This window comes from Hibiscus syriacus, unplaced genomic scaffold (genome assembly GCF_006381635.1).
Source record: "Hibiscus syriacus cultivar Baekdansim isolate YM2019G1 unplaced genomic scaffold, ASM638163v2 tig00112293_pilon, whole genome shotgun sequence".
NCBI lineage: Eukaryota > Viridiplantae > Streptophyta > Magnoliopsida > Malvales > Malvaceae > Hibiscus > Hibiscus syriacus.
Window position 1 is genome coordinate 2,003,189 of NW_024063296.1, and position 24,072 is coordinate 2,027,260.

At 34.4% G+C, this 24,072-nt stretch overlaps 2 protein-coding genes across 2 annotated transcripts; one reads left to right on the plus strand and one right to left on the minus strand.

The window, feature by feature from the left end:
- Positions 1-492: 492 nt before the first annotated feature.
- On the minus strand, positions 493-1,849 carry LOC120177597 (transcription factor HY5-like). The gene is made up of 4 exons (XM_039183693.1): positions 1,666-1,849; positions 1,197-1,380; positions 947-1,103; positions 493-595 (listed from the first exon to the last, which is right to left on the minus strand). Exons 1-4 carry the CDS (start codon positions 1,760-1,762, stop codon positions 524-526), a joined length of 510 nt encoding a protein of 169 aa, XP_039039624.1. The 5' UTR covers positions 1,763-1,849; the 3' UTR covers positions 493-523.
- A 16,071-nt stretch (positions 1,850-17,920) lies between these two features.
- LOC120177568 lies at positions 17,921-18,928 on the plus strand. The gene is made up of 3 exons (XM_039183668.1): positions 17,921-18,469; positions 18,566-18,708; positions 18,826-18,928. The coding sequence occupies exons 1-3, from the start codon at positions 17,921-17,923 to the stop codon at positions 18,926-18,928; spliced, it is 795 nt and encodes a 264-aa protein (XP_039039599.1).
- Positions 18,929-24,072: the final 5,144 nt, after the last annotated feature.

A 24,072-nucleotide genomic window follows, 5' to 3' on the forward strand; every position in this document is an offset into this window, starting at 1 on the left:
AATCGGTTCCCGATGAACAATCTAGAATATTAAAATCGATTTTTTTATAACCGATTTTTTAAAAAAACCGATTTTTTTAAAACCGAAACCAGTTACACCGATTAGAATATCCAACCCTCCAAATCGATTAGAAACCGAACCGATTATTTTATAAACCGATTTTTTTTTTATGGGAAAAAACCGGATCGGATTGAAATCCGACAAATGTGCACATCTAATCGTTACGTAGGGTACATGATTTACAGGATGAATTAAATTAATCTCACTTATCCAATAAGCATCTTGATGCAAAATTCATAAGAACATTAAATCTTTGAGATATTGTCGACTCTTACAAGTTTGTTTCAACTCACCTTTACCTCAGTTAATACTTTATATCATCAGTTTTTAGATAATTTACTCTATGATTACAATTAGAGCCAATGTTCAATTGACACGTTTGCATTGCCAATAGAGTTTTTTAAAGCGTAAATTTTAAGATTTTTTTTTGAATCCCCTAATAAATTCTATACTCGGCCACTCCTTAGAGCGTTCCGTCTGCTGCATTTGAACTGCCATTTCCGCCTCTCCTGCTGGCCGTCGTGTTCTTCACTATCTGCACCCACATTTACAATATTCAGCCAAACCAAAAAAAAAAACCAACTTTAAACCCTGAACCCAAATTGATCTGAATTATCCTCATATCATCCTTGCGTCATCCTTTAAACCATAAACCTCAAATTGATTCGATTGACTTTCATATCGTCCTGGCATGATCCTTTAATCCCTAAACCCTAACTTACTCACCATTACTTTGTGAGGCAAATTACAGTGTGTTCATGTGATTTGCCAAAACTGATGATAAAAGTGATGGCAATAACGATGGTGAATAACCCAATTGCTTAAATTCCAAAAGAGAAATAATTATAAGCTGGTGACGGATGATGTAATGGGGAAAGTGATTTACTTGTCGAAGCATCTGATTCTCGTTGTGCAACGTGGAAAGCCTTTCTTCAAGCTCAGAGTTCTTCTTCTCCAAGTCTCGAACTCTCGACTCCAGCTCATTCAGGTACGCCTTCTTCCTCTCCCTTGCTTGCTGCGCCGAAACTCTGTTCCTTAATAACCTTCTCCAATTCCCACAAATCTCAAATCAATGAATACTGCTCAAATGCCACTGCCTTTCCGAAAGAAAAAAATATCCAAAATGCAAATATTACCTCTTTAAGCGCTTGTTCTCTTTGTCCGCTGGGCTCCTTCCTCTCTTTCTCTGACCGCCCTCTCCTGATGTCTGGACCCGGTCCGGCCGGGTCACTGAACCGGCTTCTCTACTGGCTGCCGGAGTTGCCGACGCTTCTCCTCCTATCTCAGGCACTCTCCGGATCTCTTCATCACTTTCCATGCCTTGAGAAACAAAAAAATACAGATCGGATTTTCAATATAATCAATGAAAATGCGGTTGATCTCGATGCAATTCCTCGAGAAAAAAGAAACCAGTAAACCTCAGTACGCTGAAACCTTTGCAAAAACCATTTTCTACTAACTAAACCCAGATGGTGATAAGTTTAGTACCTTTTTTTTCCAAAATAAATAAGAAAAAAGCGTCAAGGACCAAAAATAAACCATTTTACCTTGAGATTTTAAAAAGTTAAACGAAATTAAAAGTTAAAAAAGGAGAAAAAAACTTACTTTCTTTGACTTCAATTTGAAGGGCTGAGGTTGAAGATCTTTCACTGCTCGAGGGCAAGGAACTAGCTGCAATTGAACTGGTTCCTTGTTCTTGCATCTCTTCGTGTAAAAAAATGTTTTTTAAGGAGAGTTGAGAGATTTTTCTTCTTCTTCTTCGATTTTTGGTTTGGGCAAAAAAGCGGGATATTAATGTTTGTGGAACGAAATTAGAAGATTGATGCAGTGTTGCAGAAAGAATAAAAACCGTTGGATTGGTTCTGCATCCAAGGGATGTAAAGAAGTGAGCGTGGACTAATAGCAGCCATGAGAAGTTTTGTTAATCAATGGCTAATGATATGTGGGCGTGGAAGGACTACAGTCGTTCGATTGAAAATTGATCGGTCAGTGCAGCGATTACTGAGTGGATGGCGAATGTAATGAATCGGGACCACATTAAGCTGTCTGAGACTGCGGCCAGTGTTTCCTATGTTAGGTGATTAACTGATTAACATTATTTTATTTTTATTTATTAAAGAACATAATTTAATTAATTTAATTAATTAATTCAATTGAAAATTAATTAAAATATTTTTATTTTGAAAATAATATTATTATAAAATTAGTTTTGTTTATTAATTTTTATATAAATTTTAATTACAACAACTAAAATTAAGATTCAAACACTAAACAAATATATTTGCATACATATCATATACCATTTCATAAGTATTTATTGAATAAACTTTTATAAATATATTTTTATTTATATTTATATTCATTTATGATTAGGGTAAAATAAAGTTTTTTAAACTCATCCAATAATTATTATAAGAAAATAGAAACAAAATTAAAATTAAATTCTTATAGATATTAGATTATCCGATTTTAAAGTCATTAGGGACATGATAAACATTTAAACTTCAAACAAATTTGAGGAAGGCATAATTTGACAAATATTTGAACGTTCAAAGAATTAAAAAAAATTATAGGGGAGAAATGGTCCTACTCAAGCGGTCATCAACTTTATCATTGTAGATGTGGTTAAAAAACTTATATATTATAAGAACTAAGCGACATCAGTGGTAAAGAAATTATTTTTATTCTGAGTACTATGAATATCAGATGTGTGAAAGTTCAATGTCAAATAATTTTGAGTTATTTTTTAATAAGTACTACTTTGTACTTGTTACAATATTAAGGGATATTCTAAGAGTATGTTATCTATTTTTAGGGTGTGGTTGGAGCGGATAATTATCAATTGACAATTTTACCCCTTTACCACTCCTATAAAAAGGATATGTATCTCCCTAATTTTACATACAATTGATGGCTTTTGTATTTCCTTCTTAAAAAGTTTCTGATCGTAGAGAGCAACACAAGTGGTTTCCACTTCCTCACTTCAAGTGTACAAGGTTTGGAAGACTGTGTTAATCTTGAGGGGCAACGTCCACTTTCTAGATTACATTAATCCGGACGAAATTGCTTCTGAGGCAGTGGCTTCCATACCACGACACAATAAATCGATCTATTTTTGTCATCATTTGATTATTATTTGATAATCATTGCTAAGGATTTTGTTTTTCAACAGTATTGTTTTCCAACAATTTAGAAGCAATTTCTTATTACTGTTGTTGAAACATAAAATTCAGATAACAATTGACCAAAAATCTGAATCTTATAGGTTTGTGAAGTTTCGTTGGATTCATGCATGAATGCATCTGTTACACACTTTATAAAACATGTTTCTTTGTTTCAACTAATCATTGTGGTCAATATTTATGAAGTTGTTATTGACTTTGAATATATAAGTTTAACATGTTTGTTCTTTTAATCTTATCAATGTATTTAGTTTTTTTAAAGTCCGGTAAAACCATAATCCACATTATCATGCTACCAGCTCAGAATGTATCCAACTTTCTAATGTTCTTCGAGTCGTACAACATCGTCACTTAAACTGGTATGGACGAATCTCACATCATTCTTCTATTATCGACACAACGTATATTAGCAGTATTGTGAATGTGTTGTATATGACCGTTGAGGTTGTTAATGGTGGTTGAGGTTGTTAGAGTGGTTGGGGAGTCTGTTAGGCTTATAACAGATTGTATGAGTTGTATATAAACAACTACCACTGTGTACTCATAGAAACATTGTTTTCAGTAATAAAACGTTGGTATATTCTTCTTTTTCCTGATATCTTAACATGGTACATTTTGCTACTGGTCTTGGGATTCTTTGCTCTCGCTTCCGTTCGTGAAAAGAATGTTTTTGTTTGGCTCTTTGCTCTTGGATATCTCTTCTAGTGCTTCTTGAGGGTTTACCAACAAGAAAGTAAATGTGATTCTTGATGAATCCAACTTCTTGCTTTGGAAACAACATATCTTGCTCACGATTCGGAGTCATCGTCTGGAGTAGCTGCTGACCGGTGTTGTTTCTCTACAACTGATGAATGTTCTTGATGAAAATGGTGAGATCCAAGCAAATGAGTCGTATGAAGACTTCATTGTACAAGATAGTGCACTTGTGTCCTGGTTGCTATCTACAGTTAGTCCACATCTTCTACCTCAGTTTGTTGGAGCTGAAACTGCTGCTACGGTTTAGGAGACGGTGCTCAAGTTTTTTGCAAACCTCACTACCATGGTCGTTATGAGTCTTCACTATAAGTTGCAGTCCATGAGAAAAGGAAATGACATCATGCACATTTATCTTATGTGTGTTAAGGAGGTATGTGATGCTCTTGCTTCGTGTGGAAGTGTAGTTCCTCAAGTCGAAAAGATTATGAGTATTTTGAAGGGTATTCCTCGTGAATATCAGCCGTTCATGGTTGTTATCTCTACCATGAAAGAGGCTCTCTCGTTAGATAACATATATACTATGTTAATGGATGCTAAGGTGCAGCTGACCGGATTTAATGAACAACAGGAAACTTTTCCCATTATTGCTAATTTTTCTCAGAGTGATGTTGGTCGTGGTTCTTCTAACTGTCAGGATCACAGATCTGGTGCAAGAAATGGTGGTTGAGGGAGAGGTCGAACGCTATGCAGTGTCACCTTTTCCAGAAGCTTGGCCACTTGGTTGACCATTTTTAGCATCGATTTGATGAAGATTTCTCTTGTGTTTCGGTCAACAATCGTTCTGCTTCCGATGATAATTCAACCATTATATACTCATCGCCTGGTTATGCTCTAGTGGTGGCAGTTAAAGTTGTGAGTATTGCTTTCGTGGGATGTTGGACTCTCAAGGGACCATGCAGTCTTAAGTGAATATTGTTGATGCATCTCATGAGCGTTTGGTGGTGGACTCGGGTACCACTCATCACGTAACTCCAGATAGGACAAACCTAGTGAATCCTTCTAATTTTCATGGTCCATGTAAACTTACAGTTGGTAATTGTGTTTCTCTAGATATTAGAATGGTTGGTGATTTGGTATTACCTGCTTCATCTAGAGTTTTGTTGTTGCATGATTAATTACATGTTCCTCACATAACGAAGAACTTGTTTTCAGTCTCTAAGCTTGCTAGGGACAACAATATTCTTTGAGTTCCATTCCAATAGCTTCTGTGTGTGTGATTAGATTACTGGAGAAGTGCTCTTGACTGGTGAGGGGGCTGATGGACTTTACTCTTTTATGAAAAATAAAGATGGAAGTGAAGATTGGTGTGTTGGTGCTAATGTTAACCTTACCTCCAATTTTTTCTAGTGAGATGGATGAACTGTGGCATCGAAGGCTTGGTCATCCCTCTAGTGATACTTTAGTTCAGATTGCTAGAGAACTTGGTGTAAAGATTACTATGGATGTTAATAAAACTTGTATTGCTTGTCAAATGGGCAAAAATCACAAATTTCGTTTTGTGCAATCAAATACAATTTATGAAACTCTTTTACAGCTTATTTATACTGATTTGTGGGGACATCCACATGTTTCCTTTAATGGATTTTGATTCTATCTCTTTTTTATGCGTGTACTCGACATACATGTATCTATCTTCTGAAAAATAAATCTTAGGCCACTACAACATTTTAGTTGTTTCAGAAAATGATAGCTACTCAGTTTGGTGCTTCAGTTAAAGTGGTTCAGAGTGACTGGGGTGGTGAATTTCGTAGCCTCTCGTCATGCTATCTAGGATAGGTATTATTCACAAGGTGTTATGCCCTCACACGTCAGAGTAGAACGATGTTGTTGAGCGAAAGCATCGACACTTAATTTAATTGGCCTTTTTATTGTTGGCACATGCATCTCTACCAGTTGAGTATTGGTTCTATGCCATTGTTGCTACATTTCAGTTGATCAATAAGATACCCACCAAGATACTGCAGGGGGTCTCCCCTGTTGAGAAATTATTAGTGAAGAAATCGGATTATAGTAAACTAGAGGTTTTTTGTTGTTAGTGTTTTCCTTACTTGCGACCTTTTCAAGCTCACAAGCTTGCATTTCAGTCTCATCCATGTACGTATCTAGGTGTTAGCCCCCAACACAAGGGTTTTCAGTGCTTAGCAGCTGATGGGAGAGTTTATATTTCTAGACACGTTATTTTTAATGAGGTATATTTCCTTTTGCAGGGAAAGTTGTTTCAGTCAAGTCACTTGTGGTTAAGGACCAACAGTGACAAGCACGTGATATTGTCACCAATATTCAACAGCTGCCTGGTCTTGGTGTACAATGCAATTATGGGGCAGGTTCATCGAGTGGTGCAGCTGGTATCCCAAGTTCTGTGTCAGGTTCATCGGTGCAGTCTAGTCGTACTGTTGTTCCTTGTATGGCTAGTGATAACACTATTATATCTACAAGAAATAATAATGTAAACTCTTTAGAGGAAGTTGTAGCTGAGTCTACTAGTTTACCTGCTCCTACCAATGTTGCTGCCGAATCTAATGCCAATAATGAAGTTTTACCTGAGGTTGGTGCATCCCACATAAACTGTCATCCGATGCTCACAAGGAGAAAGTGTGGTATTTTTAACCCTAAAGCTTACTCAAGTCTTTTTAATAAAGAAGTTTCTTCAATGGTTAGTGAAGCACTACAGTCTCCAAATTGGGTTGCTGCAGTTAAGGATAAGTTTGATGCTAAGAAGAAGAATGAAACTGGGAGCTTGTTAAGTTGCCACCAGTATGAGTTGCAGTGGGTTGTAAATGGTTGTTCAAGTTGAAGCGTAATCCAAATGGCTCAGTTCATCGATATAAGGCACGACTAGTTTCAAAAGGGTTCTCTCAGGTTCCTGGACATTACTATCTCGACACTTTTAGCCCTGTTGTGAAGTTTACAACCCTTAATGTTGTTCTCTCTCTTGTTGTGTCTAATAAATGGGAATTGAGGCATGTTGATATCAACAACGCCCTCCTTAATGGAGATTTGAAGGATACAATTTTTATACAGCAACCTCTAGGTTTTGAACACATGGCATCTAATGGTACACTTATGTGTAAGCTGCAAAAATCATTGTACGGGTTGAAGCAAGCTCCCCCTAATTGGCATGCCAAGTTGAAAGATGTGTTGCTTCAAATAGGGTTAACTCTGTCGAGCTATTTCTTCTTTGTTTTTCACCAATGTTGGTGATGAGCGTGTTTATCTTCTGGTATACGTCGATGCTATTGTTATTATTGGTTCATCATCTTCTGCAATTGTTGATGTTGTGTGCATGTTGCGTGACATGTTTTCTTTTAAGGATTTGGGATCTCTCAGTTATTTCTTATGAATTGAAGTAAAATGATTTAATGGCTTATTGATGCTCAGTCAAAAGAAGTTCATTTTGGAGCTTTGGAGAAGGTGAGCATGAAGAATTTTGCACCATGTGTTACTCCTATTGTTCTTGCATCCAAATTGTCTAAGGATGGTTAGATACTTTCTGATTCTAGTATTTATAGAAGCATTGTTGGGTCATTGTTGTATGTGTCATATCAGACTTGATATTGCATTCAATGTTGGAAAGGTAGCTCAGTTTATGCATGCACCTTGCAAAAGCCATTTAGTTGCAGTGAAATGTATTCTTCGCTACCTTATTGGTACTGTGGATTATAGATTGTTGTTCTTGCCATCTGATTTGGGGTTGATAGTTTCAGCATTTGCTGATGCTGATTAGGGTGCAAATGTCACTGATCGATGATCAATTTCTGGTTATAGTATGTTTCTTGGTGAACATTTGGTTGCATGGAGTTCCAATATATAGAAATATGTTTCTCAATCAACAATGGAGGGCGAATATAAGAGTTTAGCTGATGCTACAACATAAGTCACTTGGGTGAGTAGACTGTTAGCTGATCTCGGGTTGGCGCATCATGGGAAGTCCATGATCTAGTGTGATAATACAATAGCAGTGGCGATGAATTCTAATCAGGGGCGGACCCAGGACAAAAATTCAGGGGTTGCTCAAAAAAATTCTTATAAATTTTTTAGGGGTTGCACAATATTAAAGGTGACATTTGTATTAATTAAAAAAATTTAGAAAAAAATAACACTAAGTAGACAATTTTGTTGTATAATTTTTTTCTATAAGAATTTATCTGAAATATAGGGATTCTACCTAAAAATCACAAAATATATATATAAAAATACTAAAATAATATCATTTGATCAATGTTTCTCACAATTTGAGGGGTTGCCCGGGCTACCCCTGGCAACCCCCTGGGTCCGCCCCTGATTCTAATACTGTTTATCATGCACAATCAAAACATGTAGATCTTGATGTGCATTTCATTCGTGAAAAGGTGGATGATGAGCAGTTGTGTGTGAATTATGTACATGCAGCTCATCAAGTTGCATATGGTTTTACTAAGCCCTTATCCAAAGCAGCGATTGAAGTGTTTCATGAAAGAATCGGGGTGCAATTGTGTTCAAGACTAGAAGATCGGATGAAGTAGAGGGAATATTAGCAGTATGTGCACGTGTTGTATATGACCGTTGAGGCTGTTAATGGTGGTTGAGGTTGTTAATGGTGGTTGAGGTTGTTAGAGTTGTTAGGGAGTCTGTTAGGCTTATAACTGATATCTTAACAACGCGAGAATCAAGGTGCACCACGAAAGCTTTGGCAATAAACTATTTTCAGTGGTAGAGTAGATGGTTGTACGAGGCCAATTTTACCATAAATAGATTGGCAAAAAACAGAGGTTGGGTTGACGTGTATGGTAAGTTAAGATTGGAATATGAGAGAAGATTCAACATTGAGTCATCTGTTCGATTTCAGCTTCCTGAATGGGTTCATTCGACGATTGTACAAGGCCAAGAAGCAAGTAGATCGACTTTTCGTGTCTAATTTATCATCTCATATAAATAGTCAGGTATCAGAAAAAAGATTACTACTCTCACAGTAGTTAATATATATATATAACTGGAGAAGAGTATAACTTAGTAATAATAATAATAATAAATGAGAGTGAAACTGTGAAGGAAATGGAAGTTGTTATTTCTCTCGATGGTTTGTTGAGAACACTTTAATATCCGTGCTTATTTGAAGAGTCAAATTTAATCTAAATTTGTGTGCAGTTGAAACTGCAATGCTTGAATCTCGGAGAAAGTGGATTATTATTATTATTATTATTATTATTATTATTATTATTATTATTATTATTATTATTATTATTATTATTTTGTGGGTCCCTTAATCAAATTAAGTCTTATATATATTGTGTTGGACTTTGAGCTTAGCTGGCTTCTAACTAAATATTTGTTGGAACAAATGTAAAAATTCCTGAATTCGTTTTGATTGGATCCTTGGCAGCAATTAATTTATCCATGTAAACAAAGCCAGTAAGGCCATGGACAATAGGCCTAGAAGCATGGGTTAAACACCAACAATTCGAGACTCAAATAGTTGAAAATTAACGACTCATATACGAAGTTCAAAGATCGACCGAAATTGCATAATGAGCAAAATTTAAAGATCAAATCTTGAAGTGTTGCATATCTAGATTCATAAGCAATATCGTAATTTGATGGGAATAAAAAAATAAGAAACATATCTTTTAATTATTTTCTTTAATGAAATTTATTTACCAAGGCTAACATTGTTGAATTTTCTCTGATTTTCAGAATCAATAGATTTAAAAGAAGTCGCGACTCAAATAAGGTATATATTGTGGGAAAGTATAGAATGACTATGACTAAAGATAATGAGAGGACTCAAATTCAAGGCATGCTGAGAATGAAAAAGTTTATTGAATTGTTATATTTTATCATACGAGGTCAAATTATTTAAACTCATTATCTTGTTATCTATGTTTGTTATCGCCTGAAAATTTTCATTCCTAATTATTGTATGCTTATGGATGAGAAATTATTAAGCATAAACTGTTATGAGATATTTATATATGGTTGATTGAAAAATAGTGTGACAAAATAATAGTGCATGTCTAGGATTGGTTTTTGAAAAGACTTGGTATTTAAACATGCCTAGTGCACCACCTCTCATTTTCCGGAGACCTTCCTGGTGTATTATTCATCTCTATGTATACTATTTCAATTCATAAAATACCATGGCAAGTTTACACTCTTCTTAAGTTAGAGAATGAGTTAAAAAGTGAAATTTTGTCATAGTAATTGAACTATTAATGGTCTCTTCAATATTTGATTAATGTGATAGGCAATGCTACTAAAAATTTCGTTATTAAAATTCTATTGTTATACTCCTATAATTGAGAAAGCAGAAGTGATTATCTATCCATTTGGATTTTATGTTTAAAATTTAGCGTGAATTTACTCTAATTCAGCTGAGTAAAGTTGAAGGAGAATATTGCTTACATGTCTTATATGATATTTAATTTAAACACATTGAGGTTAGAGAATGCGGGTGTAATTGAAAATTCTCTACCTTATAGTATGTGAGGGTTCTAAAAGAAATTAATGATTTTATATATTGTGTTGTGAAGCTTGTAAGTTTATAATTTATGTATATGATAATAGTTCTTTAAAAATTGCATGAAACTAATCCTCTTAGTTTAGAAATCTTGAATGATATATGTGAAATCATAGTAGGTATATGTTTATTTAAGTAGAGCAGTTTTTGTGAAAGCTTGTGAAAGTTTTTTTTAATAGCTCAACTGTGAAGCTTAAGATGATAAGTCGTGACTTACTCAGGCAAAAGGTTGAATGCCTTAAGAATTTATCTTGCTGGAAATTTTTAAAGAGAGAAAAATATTTATTCTTTTTATTTTTTATTTGACTCATAAGATAACATGTGAATGGTTTAAAACCAAATCTATAATGATACAAGCATACATGAGTTTGTGAAATAAAGAGATAACAATTAAGATGTAGTGCGAGATGATAAAAGAAATTTATATTAATATCTTAACTTAATAGTCAAGGGTAACTGGTCTTAAGCCCATTTGGTTGAGAAATTCGAAGGACTTGATGAATCCACTAACATGAAAGAATGAGCTTTACACTCTCAATGAATTCATTGCACTGGATTTAGTTAGTCCTAATGAGACGAACTTGATGGATTCACCAACTTTAGATGTTGAGTTTTACGCTCTTAATGAGTCCATAACCCAATATTTGGTAGTCATTATCAGACGAACATGATGAACTCACTGAATTAAAAAGATGAAATGTTGAATGTTCTTAATGAATTCATATCTCAGACTTTGGGTGGTCTTTGTGAGACGCACTTGATGAATTCACTAATTTTTAAAATGAGAGGTTAAGCTTTCTAAATGCTCTTAATGATTTCATATCCCTAATTGGGTTGTTTAGTTTGAGATATACTTGATGAAATCACCTATGTAAGTATGAAGAATTAGCCACCTTCTATGAGAGATTTTGGGCAGTCTTTCTAGAGCACTTACTAGCATCCCGAGGTATATAGGCTAATTTTGTTAATCTATCATGGAACTTACTTGGTGAAGAAGTTAGTCGTGTGTTATGTGTTTACTCGTGTTTTAACAAGTTCCAGATTTGTTCACTTTTTAAAAGAATAATTGATCATTCAACTATATATTAATTCTAGATACGTTCACTAGTACTTAAGCGACTAATTTTGTTGTTGCCCTTTTCTCGTATTTAAAAAATCTCTACATATTTACATTAGTGGGGAATTGTTAGTAATGAAAATATGATATTTTTAGGGAGTTGGTTATCTATTTTTAGGATGTAGTTGGAGTGGGTAATTTTCAATTGATAATTTTCCCCTTTACCACTCCTAAAAAAGGGATATGTCTCTCCCTAATTTTACATACAATTGATGGCTTCTATATTTCCTTCTTGGAAAGTTTCTAATCGAAGAGAGCATCATAAGTGGATTCCACTTCCTTACTTCGGGTGTACGAGATTTGGAAGATTGTGTTAACCATGGGGGCAACGTCCACTTCCGAGATTACACCAATCTGGACGAAATTGCTTCTAAGGCCGTGGCTTCCACACTACGACAAAGTAAATTGATATATTTTCTTCATTATTTGATTATGCTAATGATTTTGTTTTACAGTAGTATTATTTTCCAATAGTACTTACCCAAGATTAATAAAAAAATAGCTTATTTATTAAATGTAAATTCATTTTTTGTGAATAGTTTGGATGATTAAATATAATATTTGTTCATAACTTTCTTATCCTATTGACATTGCATACACCTTACAAATGCAGCTGCTCGAACCTAATTTCTCTAGTCGAATAACCTTCCCTTTTGTCATTGAAATCACTTGATTCATTATAAATTCAATTTTTAATTGTGTTTCTTGATTGTTTATTTGAATACTATATAAAAGGATGAAAATGTTATTATAATAATATTAAGTATTATTAACTAAAAGTAATAATTTATTATTTTTAAATTTGATTAACATTCTATTAATCTATAATATCAATTAAATAAAAAATAATATAAATATATCAATATTATATAATATTTGTTTTTTTTATAAAATTCATATCATAATTAAATTATGATATTATAAAATTATTATATATTTTTAATCAAATAATTATATGATATGAATATATATAATATAAATATAATAGTAAAAGATCAAGTTAAAACTGTAAAAACATTATTAATCATTATAGTATTATATCATTTAAAATATTATAATAATTTTAAAAATAAAAAATAAATATTTGAATTATATATATTGTAAATATCTGCGGCATTTTATAATTGGCTTGTTCGCATGCACAAACAGGGTTTTATATATGTGGAAAATTATAAAGCTCTCGACAAACGGCGATGAACACCAATAACGATGAGCTCCGATAAAATAAATTGTAAAATGATAAAAATATAAGGAATTCAACATATAATTATATTTTAGTTAAAAATGTAATTGTAATTTTAAATAAATCATAATGTTAATTAAATTAATTTTTTTAAAATATTTTTGTATAATTAGTTTAAATAATTACAAAACCCTATTTTTTAAAGTTGTGATTTTTTTCATCATCATCGTCGTCGTCACCGCCTTTCATCTTCCTCCTTCGATTAAATCATTGTCGTTTATCCCTCCCGATGTGGACGTTGTTAACTGCCGTTTGTGCAGCCAACCCGTTAAGGTAAGATATAATAATTTTATTTTGATTCAAACATGGTTTTCGTTCAAGCCATTATTGGAGGGTGGTAGCTGATCGACTGTTGGTGCCTTCACCGACAGTGGTCGTGGTTGACAGTGTGGGACATCCCCCTCTCATTTGTTTTCCCTAAATCCATATTTCCTAAAACTTAACCCTAACCCTAATTTTAAAATTCTTCCAATAACCCAAATTCCTTAATTGGTTTCCAAAATTCCCTTCCTATAACCCCGAGTAGAATTATTCCACCTTAATTTTTACGTTGAAACTTTTTTTTTTCAATATGATTCCTAATTCCAAAATTTTAAATCATGAAGGGCGTACCGATACACTAGCAGTGTGTAGCAGTAATCGAGCAGCTATGTATCAGTACCTCTTGTGTATTGGTACCATATTTTTTGTTTTTATGAATTCCTCTTAGTGTACTGATACACTCATGTAGAGTATCGATACATTATGTTTGATTCGTTTAGTTTGGCTCTTTAGAATGCAGGTTTGATGTCATTAACCATTGTAATAATGTTTGTTTTGATTTTGTCTGTGTAGATAAAGATTTTTTTTCGAGATGTTGATAATAAAGATAAAATAAAATCAAATTACAGAGTTGGATGGTGTTAATCAGGATGAAGATGGCTATAATCAGGAAAAAGATGGATGCAACAATAAATCAGATTGTGAAACTCATACTAAAGAAGAAGAAACTAATAATACAAGTAATGATGACAATCATATAGATGATGAGAATGCAATTGAAAATTCATTGATGAACCCATATGGGATAAGATTGGAAAGGAATTAAAAGATTACGATGAGAATGATATGAATTTGTTGAAGTGGAAGACTTTATATGACTAAGATGAATTTTATCATACCTATGCAAAGGTGAAAGGTTTTGGAGTTCGAGTCAACTAGACAATGAAAAGTCGAAATGGTGGTCATATAATTACAAAGAAAATGGTGTGTCGTAAGGAGGGATATAAAAAGGGGGTGGAATAACCTTTGAAACAGAAAACGTGTCAAAAAATCGAACATCTGAGTTGGGTGTGGAGTATTTATTAGATTCAAATTGGATGAATGTTTTCAATATTGTAAAGTTGCAAAATTCCACGCTGAACATAACCATGAAATGGTTCAGCCAACACATGTTGCTTATATATGATAAGTAATTCATACAAAAATTAAAGTTTTACATACTAACTACTATCTTATATATTTAATGTTCTTCAATGCCTTATTTTCTAGGCCATTCTGAAAAATTAGTGGGTTAGACCGAATTAAGATTAAGAGCATGCTCAACTCTGGGATTAGAACAAGTAAGATGATGCAAAATTTCGTTAATGAAATTGGTTCAATTGAGAATGTTGGATTTTTACCGAAATATTTGTACAACTATCTATATAAAATCAAATGAGAGGAAGTTCAATATGGTGATGCAGAAACGGTGATGGCATATTTGTATGGAAAACAAGAATCTAATTCTTTCTTTTTTGTGAGGCACACGAGGGATGAATTCGGAAACTTGGGGAAGTTATTATGGGTCGATGGTGTATAATGCATAGACTATAAAGAATTCAAGCATGTTCTTGCATTTGATACGACTTACAAGTTGATAACTCCATAAAAAAGACTTTATTTATGGTCTTTTTACTTAAGTTATTGCTCGTCTAAAAAAAGTGTTCACAACATATTAGTTGCATTTAGCTTCATTTAGGTTATAATTGCATGTGGTGGATAAGTTTTGCTTAGGCAAAATTTATTTGGTTTGACTGATGCTGCCGAAGAGAAAGAGCTTGTGTGGATTATGTATGTGCAGGAAATTAACTAAGGAAGAACATTTCAATCGCGAAAAAGTATTTCGCAAGGGCCAGTGGAATATAGAATATAAAGACAGTGAGGAGCAGATTTATCTTGACAAGGAAAGGTTTATCTTGCAAGTCTGAAGCGGATCTGACAAATTGCTTATGTCACATGCCAGTTGTACGACTACCCTCACGTGCAAGCAAGCCCTCAAGATTCTAACAACAACCATCTGCCTTTCCTTTTTAGCCTGGACAAGAAAATAATGGGTATTTATGGAATCTTCACTTGCGCAAAACCTTAGGAGATTTCTTTCTATAAATATCCAGTCACAGCCGCCAAAAAGGGAGGCAAGGAAGCAAGAAGAGCTTCAACTGAAGCGTGAGTGAGCAACTGCAGTGTTTTACCACTTTTTTCCAACCTGACCATCCTTGGTGTCCTCCATAGCCAGGCTATTACAGAGCGGCGGTTAGGCCTCGAGAGAGGCTAGCTGCTAGAGCAGGTGCGGTGTTGATAAGAGATTTCATGACAGAGCCCCCAGTTTTGGGATTCATTTTTCCTTTGTTCTTAATTTCTTTACTTTGCTTGGGGTTGTATTAAAATGATGATGCTTTGGTTGACTTTTTGATAACACCATGAACTGCTTTACTTGGTGTTAGTCTTTGTTTTGCCGAAATAATTATTTTCTATTTTATGAATGATAAATTATGATTTTGGTCATGTCCGTTTTGTTCATTGTTTAAATATTTTGCCTTGAAACTATAAGAGCTTCAAGAGATTGTCTGGGGTCTAAATGAAACACGTCTTGACACTATAAGAGCTTCAAGAGATTGTCGTTTGTCTAGATATTGATTCTTAGATTCGAGAGAATTAAGATAGATGTACGTGAACAACGGAATGAATCCGGGATGGTGATGTTCTAACCTGCCTACCTTAGAGATAAGGAGAGGGTTTCAATCGACTAAAAGGGATACACGCTAGAGTAGAATAGACAATGATTATAGTTCACACTGAGAGGTATTGCTACAACAACAGTCTGACAAACCAAGGGTTGTAGTTAACGTTGAGTAATATTGCCAAAACAACTCAGTAATCCTGTCGGGCAGCTTAAGCATATCATAACAAATCATTCTAGACTTAGAATAATTGTTTGTTATAACAAAAGATTAGCATAAGTGCTCTGTGAAAAGTTTGAATATGTGAGGTTGTTTTGAATATATTTTAATCAACGTTTGTCTTTGCTTTGTCAATTTTAATTCGATAGTTTTGCATATTTATTTTACCTCGACAAAATTTGTCTACAACAATACTTTATAAAATTTTCTTGCTTTATTTTATTACTAATAGTTTTCTAGTTTGACAAGACTTCAAGAATTAGTTTATGACAACTAGTTCTAGTTGTGGTGAAACTTAAAAGAGCCGACCAATTCCTAAGGAAACGATAACTCACTTACCCTTTATTACTTGATTCAACTGTGTATACTTGCATAGATTTTCTTTCCTTAGCATATACATTTCTAAGTGATCAAGTTTTTGGCGTTGTTGTCGGGGATTGGCAACTGATGGAATTTTTATTTTTTGCCATAACAAATTTTTCTTGTCACCTATTACTTAGTTAGTTTAACTCGTTTAATTATTATTTTTTTCTTTTGAAGGTTTTATCATTGCATGACCCTGAGATCTGCTGGTAAACTATTAGAGCCATTCGACCCTGAAATTGAACAGTCTTTCAGACAAATGCAACTTAACCAACGAGCCAGAGAGTATATGAACCAACTAAAATTTCAAGGTAACAACAATATGGGAGTTCAGGCAGATCCTAATGTAGCAGCCAATAATTTTCAGAGAGAAGTTGCGAGACCACGAGCAATACGTGATCAATTGAACCCAAGTCTTGACGGTCTCAATCTAGGCATCGTGGCACCTGAAATACAAGCAACCCATTTTGAGCTTAAATTGGTGATGTTTAACATGCTAAACTCTATCAGTCAATTTGGTGGGTCACCTAATGAGGATGCTAGACAGCATATACATGCATTTTTCTTGAAGTGTACGATTCATTCTGAAAACAAGGAGTGCATGAAGATGTGCTGAAGCTTAAACTTTTCCCTTATTCCCTACGTGATAGAGCAAGAGCTTGGCTCAGTGGAGTTCTTTCAGGTTCAATGGAATCTTGGGCAGATTTATGTAAGATATTCTTTTTTCGAAACAATCCACCCAATATGAATACATAACTATGTAACGACATTGCAAGATTTCGCCAAGGTGATGATGAATCAATGTATGAGTGTTGAGATAGGTATAAAAGTCTACTTCGCAAGTGTGTGAACCATAAATTTCATGACTGGACTCAAGTCGTGATGTTTTATAATGGAGTTAATGCACCTACTCGAATGATGTTGGATGCCTCAGCAAATGGTATTTTACTTGACAAATCACCCGAGGAAGTCTTCGATATCCTCGACAGGATAACAAATAATGACTATCAATTCCTAACTACAAGGCTGAGAACTGGTAGAAAAATATCTGGAGCATATGAAATTGAGGGTAAGGATTCAGTAGATGCTCAACTTTCTACCATAACTAATATTTTGAAAATTTGCAGTGTCCTAATGAGGTGAGAGAAGTCAAAGCAACCAGCAATGCATGCATTTTTTTGTCACGGTAACCATCATGAGAGTGAATTTCCAGAAAACCAGGAGTCCATCATTTTGTGGGCAACTACAACTGAAGTAATAATAACCCCTACACGAATACATATAATCCTGGATGGCGACAACATCCAAATTTTTCATGGGGTAATCAAGGAACTAACAACAACAATCAGACAACAAATTATAATAGGCCACAACAGAGTAACTCAGAACATCAACATTTTTCAGAATCAGGATCATCAGATGCCCTGGCAAAACACTAAAGGTACAACTTATTCCTCTAATACCAACTCTAATTCTAACTCCTTGGAAGCTTTACTACAAGAATTCATGGCCTCAACAAAAGATTTAACGACTTCAACAAAGACTTTGATGCACGAGCACTCATCAACAATAAAAAACCAAGGTAATTTGTTGCAAACTCAAGATGCTCTTTTCCAACGCCATAGTCCATCCTGGAGAGCATTGGAGAACCAAGTGGGTCAAATCGCCATGGCATTACATTTTCGCCCACAAGAAAGTTTCCCTAGTGATACTAAAATCAATAAACATCATGGAAATGAAAAGTGCAGTGTACTTACACTAAGGAGTGGGGGACATATTAACCAGAATGACAAGTTTGGGGGAAAACAGCTGGAAGATTCTAGCCAAGGCATTACACAACCAGAGGATCGAGCTGAAGTTGTGGAATATGATAGATTGTCCAAAGAGAAAGAAAATGATGAAGGTTCAGAAAATCATCAAACATATAATGGGAAACTTATTGCCAAGGGCAGCATTTCCTCAGCACCGACAGTAAACGACGTGGGACCTCCACCACCATTTCCTCAACGATTGAAGAAACACAATGACAAAATCCAGTTCAGGAAATTTGTTGATGTTATGGATCAGTTGTATATCAATGTACCTCTACTTGAAGCCATTGAGCAGATGCCTTCCTATGCTAAGTTTCTAAAAGACATTGTCACAAAAAAGAGGAAGTTCGAAAATGTTGCAGCGACAACAGAAATATGCTCTGCAGTAAGAAAACTCCTACAAAAGCAAAAAGATCCTGGCAGTTTTGTAATACCATGCTCAATTGGTGACAACTTTGTAGGACGAGCTCTCGTTGGCTTAGGGTCAAGCGTAAATTTGATGTCAAAGTCTATATTTTTAAAATTAGAAAGGTATAACGCTTTCCCAACCACAATTATCCTACAATTAGCTAACCGGTCTTCAGTATGTTCTGAATGCAGAATAGAAGATGCTATTGTAAAGGTGGACAAATTCGTATATCCAGTTGATTTCCTACTATTAGATTGCGAAGCCGATGAAAATGCACCCATCATCCTTGGATGACCCTTTTTGGCTACTGAATGAATCTTAATAGATTGTGAGAAGAGAGAGTTCATGATGCGGGTAGGAGAGCAAAGCGTCACAATAAATTTCTTTAACTCCATGAGATATGTGGACGATTCAGAAGAATGCCAATGCACTAGAAATATGAAAACAAGGGAGGAAGATGAGATGAAAAATCTTGGCTAAGATGAATTTTTATAAATCAATGAATACAACACTTTGTGCCACAACTTGATGTCTATGACTCAGGAACACGAAAATTATGGCCCAGGAGAAAAAATTTCAGAAGAGGATTTTGATAACTATTGCCTTGGCAACAATTGTTTGAATAAAGTACTAAACGGATTACCTGCCAATGACACCAAATCAAATTATGACAGTGAATAAGAGGAATAGTCTAGTTTACTTCATGCTAGACAAGGTATGAAATTCGAACCCTTAGATTTCAATGAAGTTAGCCCCTCAAAATCATCATTACAGCATGCATGCACATTGGAACTTAAAACCTTCCATCGCATTTGAAATACGTCTACTTACGTAGTAATGAGACTTTACCGGTGATAATTTTTGCTAGTCTAACCTCCGAACATGAGAACAGTTTGTTAAATGTTTTGTCACAACACAAAAAAGCTCTCGGGTGGACCATGGAAGACTTAAAGGGAATCAACCCTACCATATGCATGCACAAGATCAACTTAGAAGATAGTCATAGCAATTCGGTGGAATCACAAAGAAGACTCAACCGATTATGAAGAAAATAGTCATGAAGAAATCATAAAATGGTTGGATGTTGGAGTAATTTATCCAATATTCAATAACTCATGGGTCAGTCCTGTGCAGTACGTGCGAAAGAAATGTGGTGTGACTGTGGTCAAAAACGAAAATGATGAGGTTCTAACTACCAGAGCAGTCACAGGCTGGCGAATATGTATGGACTATAGAAAGATCAATAAAGCCACAAAGAAATACCACTTTCCCCTTCATTTTATTGACCAAATGCTTGATAAGCTAGCATGAAAAACATTTTACTGCTTCCTTGATGGATATTCGGGATACAATCAAATAACCATAGCATCGGGGATCAAGAGAATACTACTTTTACATGTCCATATGGTACCTATGCATTTAAATGAATATCGTTTGGGTTATGTAACACTCCAACTACCTTTCAGAGATGTATGATGCCCAATCTTTTATATATGGTGGAAGATTGCATGGAAATATTTATAGATAACTTATCCGTCTCATGCGACGATTTCAACAGATGCCTAGGCAACTTATCTAAAGTGTTGAAACGATGTGAAGAAGCCAACCTAGTACTGAATTAAGAGAAATTCCATTTTATGGTAACCAAGGGAATAGTGTTGGGACACAAGATTTCTTGTCAAGGTATTGAAGTCGATAGAGACAAGGTGGAAGTAATTGAAAATCTACCTCCACTCACCAACGTGAGAGGCATACGCAGTTTCCTTGGACAAGCAGGCTTCTACAGGCGTTCATAAAAGATTTTTCTCAAATCTCAAAACCTTTGTGTATTTTGCTTCAACATAATCAACCATTTGAATTTAATGATGATTATTTAAATGCTTTTATAGATTTGAAGAAAAAACTTTCGTCAGCACCAATCGTTGTTCCACCAGACTGGAATGCACCTTTCGAGCTCATGTGCGATGCTAGTGATTATGTAGTTAGGGCAGTGCTAGGACAATAAAAATGTAAACTCTTTCATGTTATCTATTTAACATCCTCAACACCGGTTAGTGACTAAATTGTAAAACTTTAGAATTTAGTGTCTAAAGTAGATAAATTGAAAAGTTCAAGGACTTATATTGAAAATTTTATGTAGAACTAAATAGAAAAGAAGGAAAAATGGAAGGGAAAATGGTTATTTGATCAAGAAATGAATTAAAAATTGAGATGTGGTAAGGATATATACTAGTGGAGATAGGTAAAAAGGGAAAAATGAAAGATTTCTCCAAAGAACTCTCTTCTTTCTTCTTTCAGCCATGAACCTCAAGCTTGTTAAGGTGAGTTTCTTATTAGCTAGTTAATTATTGAATTTAAGTTTGGTTTATGTTCTTTGGGCAATACTTAAGCTTAAGTAAAGTTTAAGTTGTTTTAAAATCAAAAGATGAAGGAGTTAGGAATGATTAAAGATAAGAGGGTGATAAGCGAAATCTTGGAAAAGAGTTAGTAAATAAAGTTTAAGACTAGAATTGACTTGTCATCAACTTAATTAAGAAGTATGAAGTGTTAGAATTGAGATTAGAATATGTTGAAAAATTGGTAGGATTCTTGATTTAAACATATAGGAGGAAATTTGGAAGATAAGGACTTGTTATATGAATATAAATTGATTATAGTATGTGTATGTGAGTTTAAGTGTATGAAAAGGGTGAAGGAATGAAAGGTTTATATTATTATGGGTAAATTTTGGTTTAAAAGGGATTTATGGGCTGTGAGTATCGATACTGCTTCATCCAGTATTGATACTTCAAGAGTAAAAAAAGTAATATTTGGTATAGGGGTATCAATACTGGTTGAAAAGTATCGATACCATAAGCTTAAATTTGACAAGTTATTTATGAGGTATCGATACCTGAAGGGTGGTATCGATACCAAGGGTATCGATACCATAAGGAAGGTGTCGATACCATTCTTGAAACAAGGATTACAGAATTGAAGTTGGGTATCGATACCCCAACTAGGGAAGTATCAGTACCATACCTTGGGTACCGATACTATTCCAAGTGGAAAATAGAATTAAGCCTTTCTTTTAGTCTAAGAAATTAAGGATTGAATCATGATATTTGGAATGCTGATATGTATACGAAATGTATGATTGTATAGATATTGAGCTCAAGCAAGTTCTGGAACGACCGAAAAGTTAGGATATATCAAGAAAGAGAAATTAAGTCATTGAAGTGATTGGAATCAAGTGAGGCTAAGGTGAGTGCATACTGTAGGTGTAGTTCAATGGAAATAAGACTTGTGATAAGTCTATTTTCTATGTTAATTTTCATAGTCTAATAGTTAGGAACATGCATATATTATGATCACCATAAACATATGCATAAGTTATATATATATATATATATTTATATGATTTAATACATGCTATATGATTCATGTGAACATACTCAAATAACATATGTTGTATGATATAAGATTGATGGTTATATGTACATGTGATATGTGATAGAAGAGAAGACATATATGATTATAAGAGAAACGACATGAGTACATGAATATATGAAGCATAATAATAATGCCCATGTTATATGATATGAGTGCTATAGGTATAGTTGGTATGCTAAGAGTTGAGGGTTATATAGGTCCTTCGGGACATATACATAGGTCATTCGGTACATACATCAGGTCATTCAGGACAGATTTCACATGCCACTTAATAGATCCTTATACGAGCTGTAGTGACAACATATGTGCACAACCTCAAAGTACTCACATACCTTAAGTTCTCAGTAATGTGCATGGGCCTATAAAAGACATAAAAAATATTTACATGATTATATGCTATCATGTTATTATTGTTTACACTGAATCATATATGACATGATTGAATTATGATATGATAAGTATGATTTTATTTAAATAATCAGATTGCATGTTCATATTTATAGGAAATGCATTGTTATATTTTTATGCCTCACTAAGTCTATGACTTAGCGTGTAAGAATTTTACACGTAGGTACTGAGAAGCTGGAGGATCAGACATAGGTCTAGCAGAACAACATACATCCACTCGAAGATCAGATCAGAAGTAAATTCACAGTATGTATTTTGCTGTATCAAAGGTGTTAGCATATAGAAAAGTGTAATTTATATATGCTCTGATCAATTTTTGTAATATTTTGATTGTACTTATGTAAATTATTAACTTTATTTTAATTAAAGTTTGAATTTTCATGATTTTTATAAGTTTTAAAAGTTTCTATCAGTTAATATGACACCTCGGATTCGTATCCGGGTCGTGTACGGGTTGGGGGTGTTGCAATCTATTATGCTAGTCGTACTCTTAATAATGAACAAATAAACTATACCACAACTGAAAAAGAACTTCTTGCAGTAGTAGTTGCATTCGATAAGTTTAGGCCATATCTCATAGGAACTAAAGTGATTGTGTTTACAAATCACTCTTCCATTAAATATTTAATCAATAAAAAAGATGCAAAACCTAGGCTAATCAGATGGATATTATTACTACAAGAATTCAATTTAGAGGTAAATGATAGAAAGGGTACAGAAAACCAAGTAGCAGACCACTTGTCTAGACTAGAAAACAAAATTAGTTTTCATGATATGAAAGACATCCAGGAGGATTTCCCTGATGACAAAATTTTATTTGTCACGGTTGTGCCGTGGTATGCTGACATAGTCAACTTTCTTCGTAGTGGTATTATACCTCCAGATTTATCTAGCCAAGGCTGAAAAAAGTTCAGATATGATGTGCGACACTATTACTGGGATGAATCGTTCCTATTCAAGCAATGTAGCGACCAAATAATCAGAAGATGTGTCCCATAAGAAGAACACACTTTGTGTCCAAATGGGTGGAAGCCATTGCAACACCTAAGAATGATTCTAAGACCATGCTGAAAGTTTTGCACAAGAACATTATTCACGCATTTTGGAACACCGCAAGCTATTATCAGTGATGAAGGCACATACTTTGACAACAAATAATTGCCAAGGCGCTGAAAAGATATGGAGTGTGACATCGGATAGCCATGACATATCACCCCCAGACTAATGGGCGGGCCGAAGTTTCTAATTGGGAAATCAAGCAAATCCTTGAGAAAGTGGTCAACCCAAGCCAAAAATATAGGTCGCCAAAGCTAGATGAAGCACTATGGGCCTGTTGCACAACATTCAAGACACTTCTAGGAATGTCCCCATTATACTAGTCTACGGTAAGGAGTGCCATCTCCATGTGGAACTTGAACATAAAGCATATTGGGCCATCAAGAAATTGAACATGGATGCTCAGCTTACTGGAGAGAGAAGACTCTTGGAACTGAACGAAATAGATGAATTCAGAGCTCACGCTTACGACAATGGCCGCTTATATAAAGAAAAAACAAAACGATGGCATGATAGAAAAATTTTCCCGAGGCAATTTTATT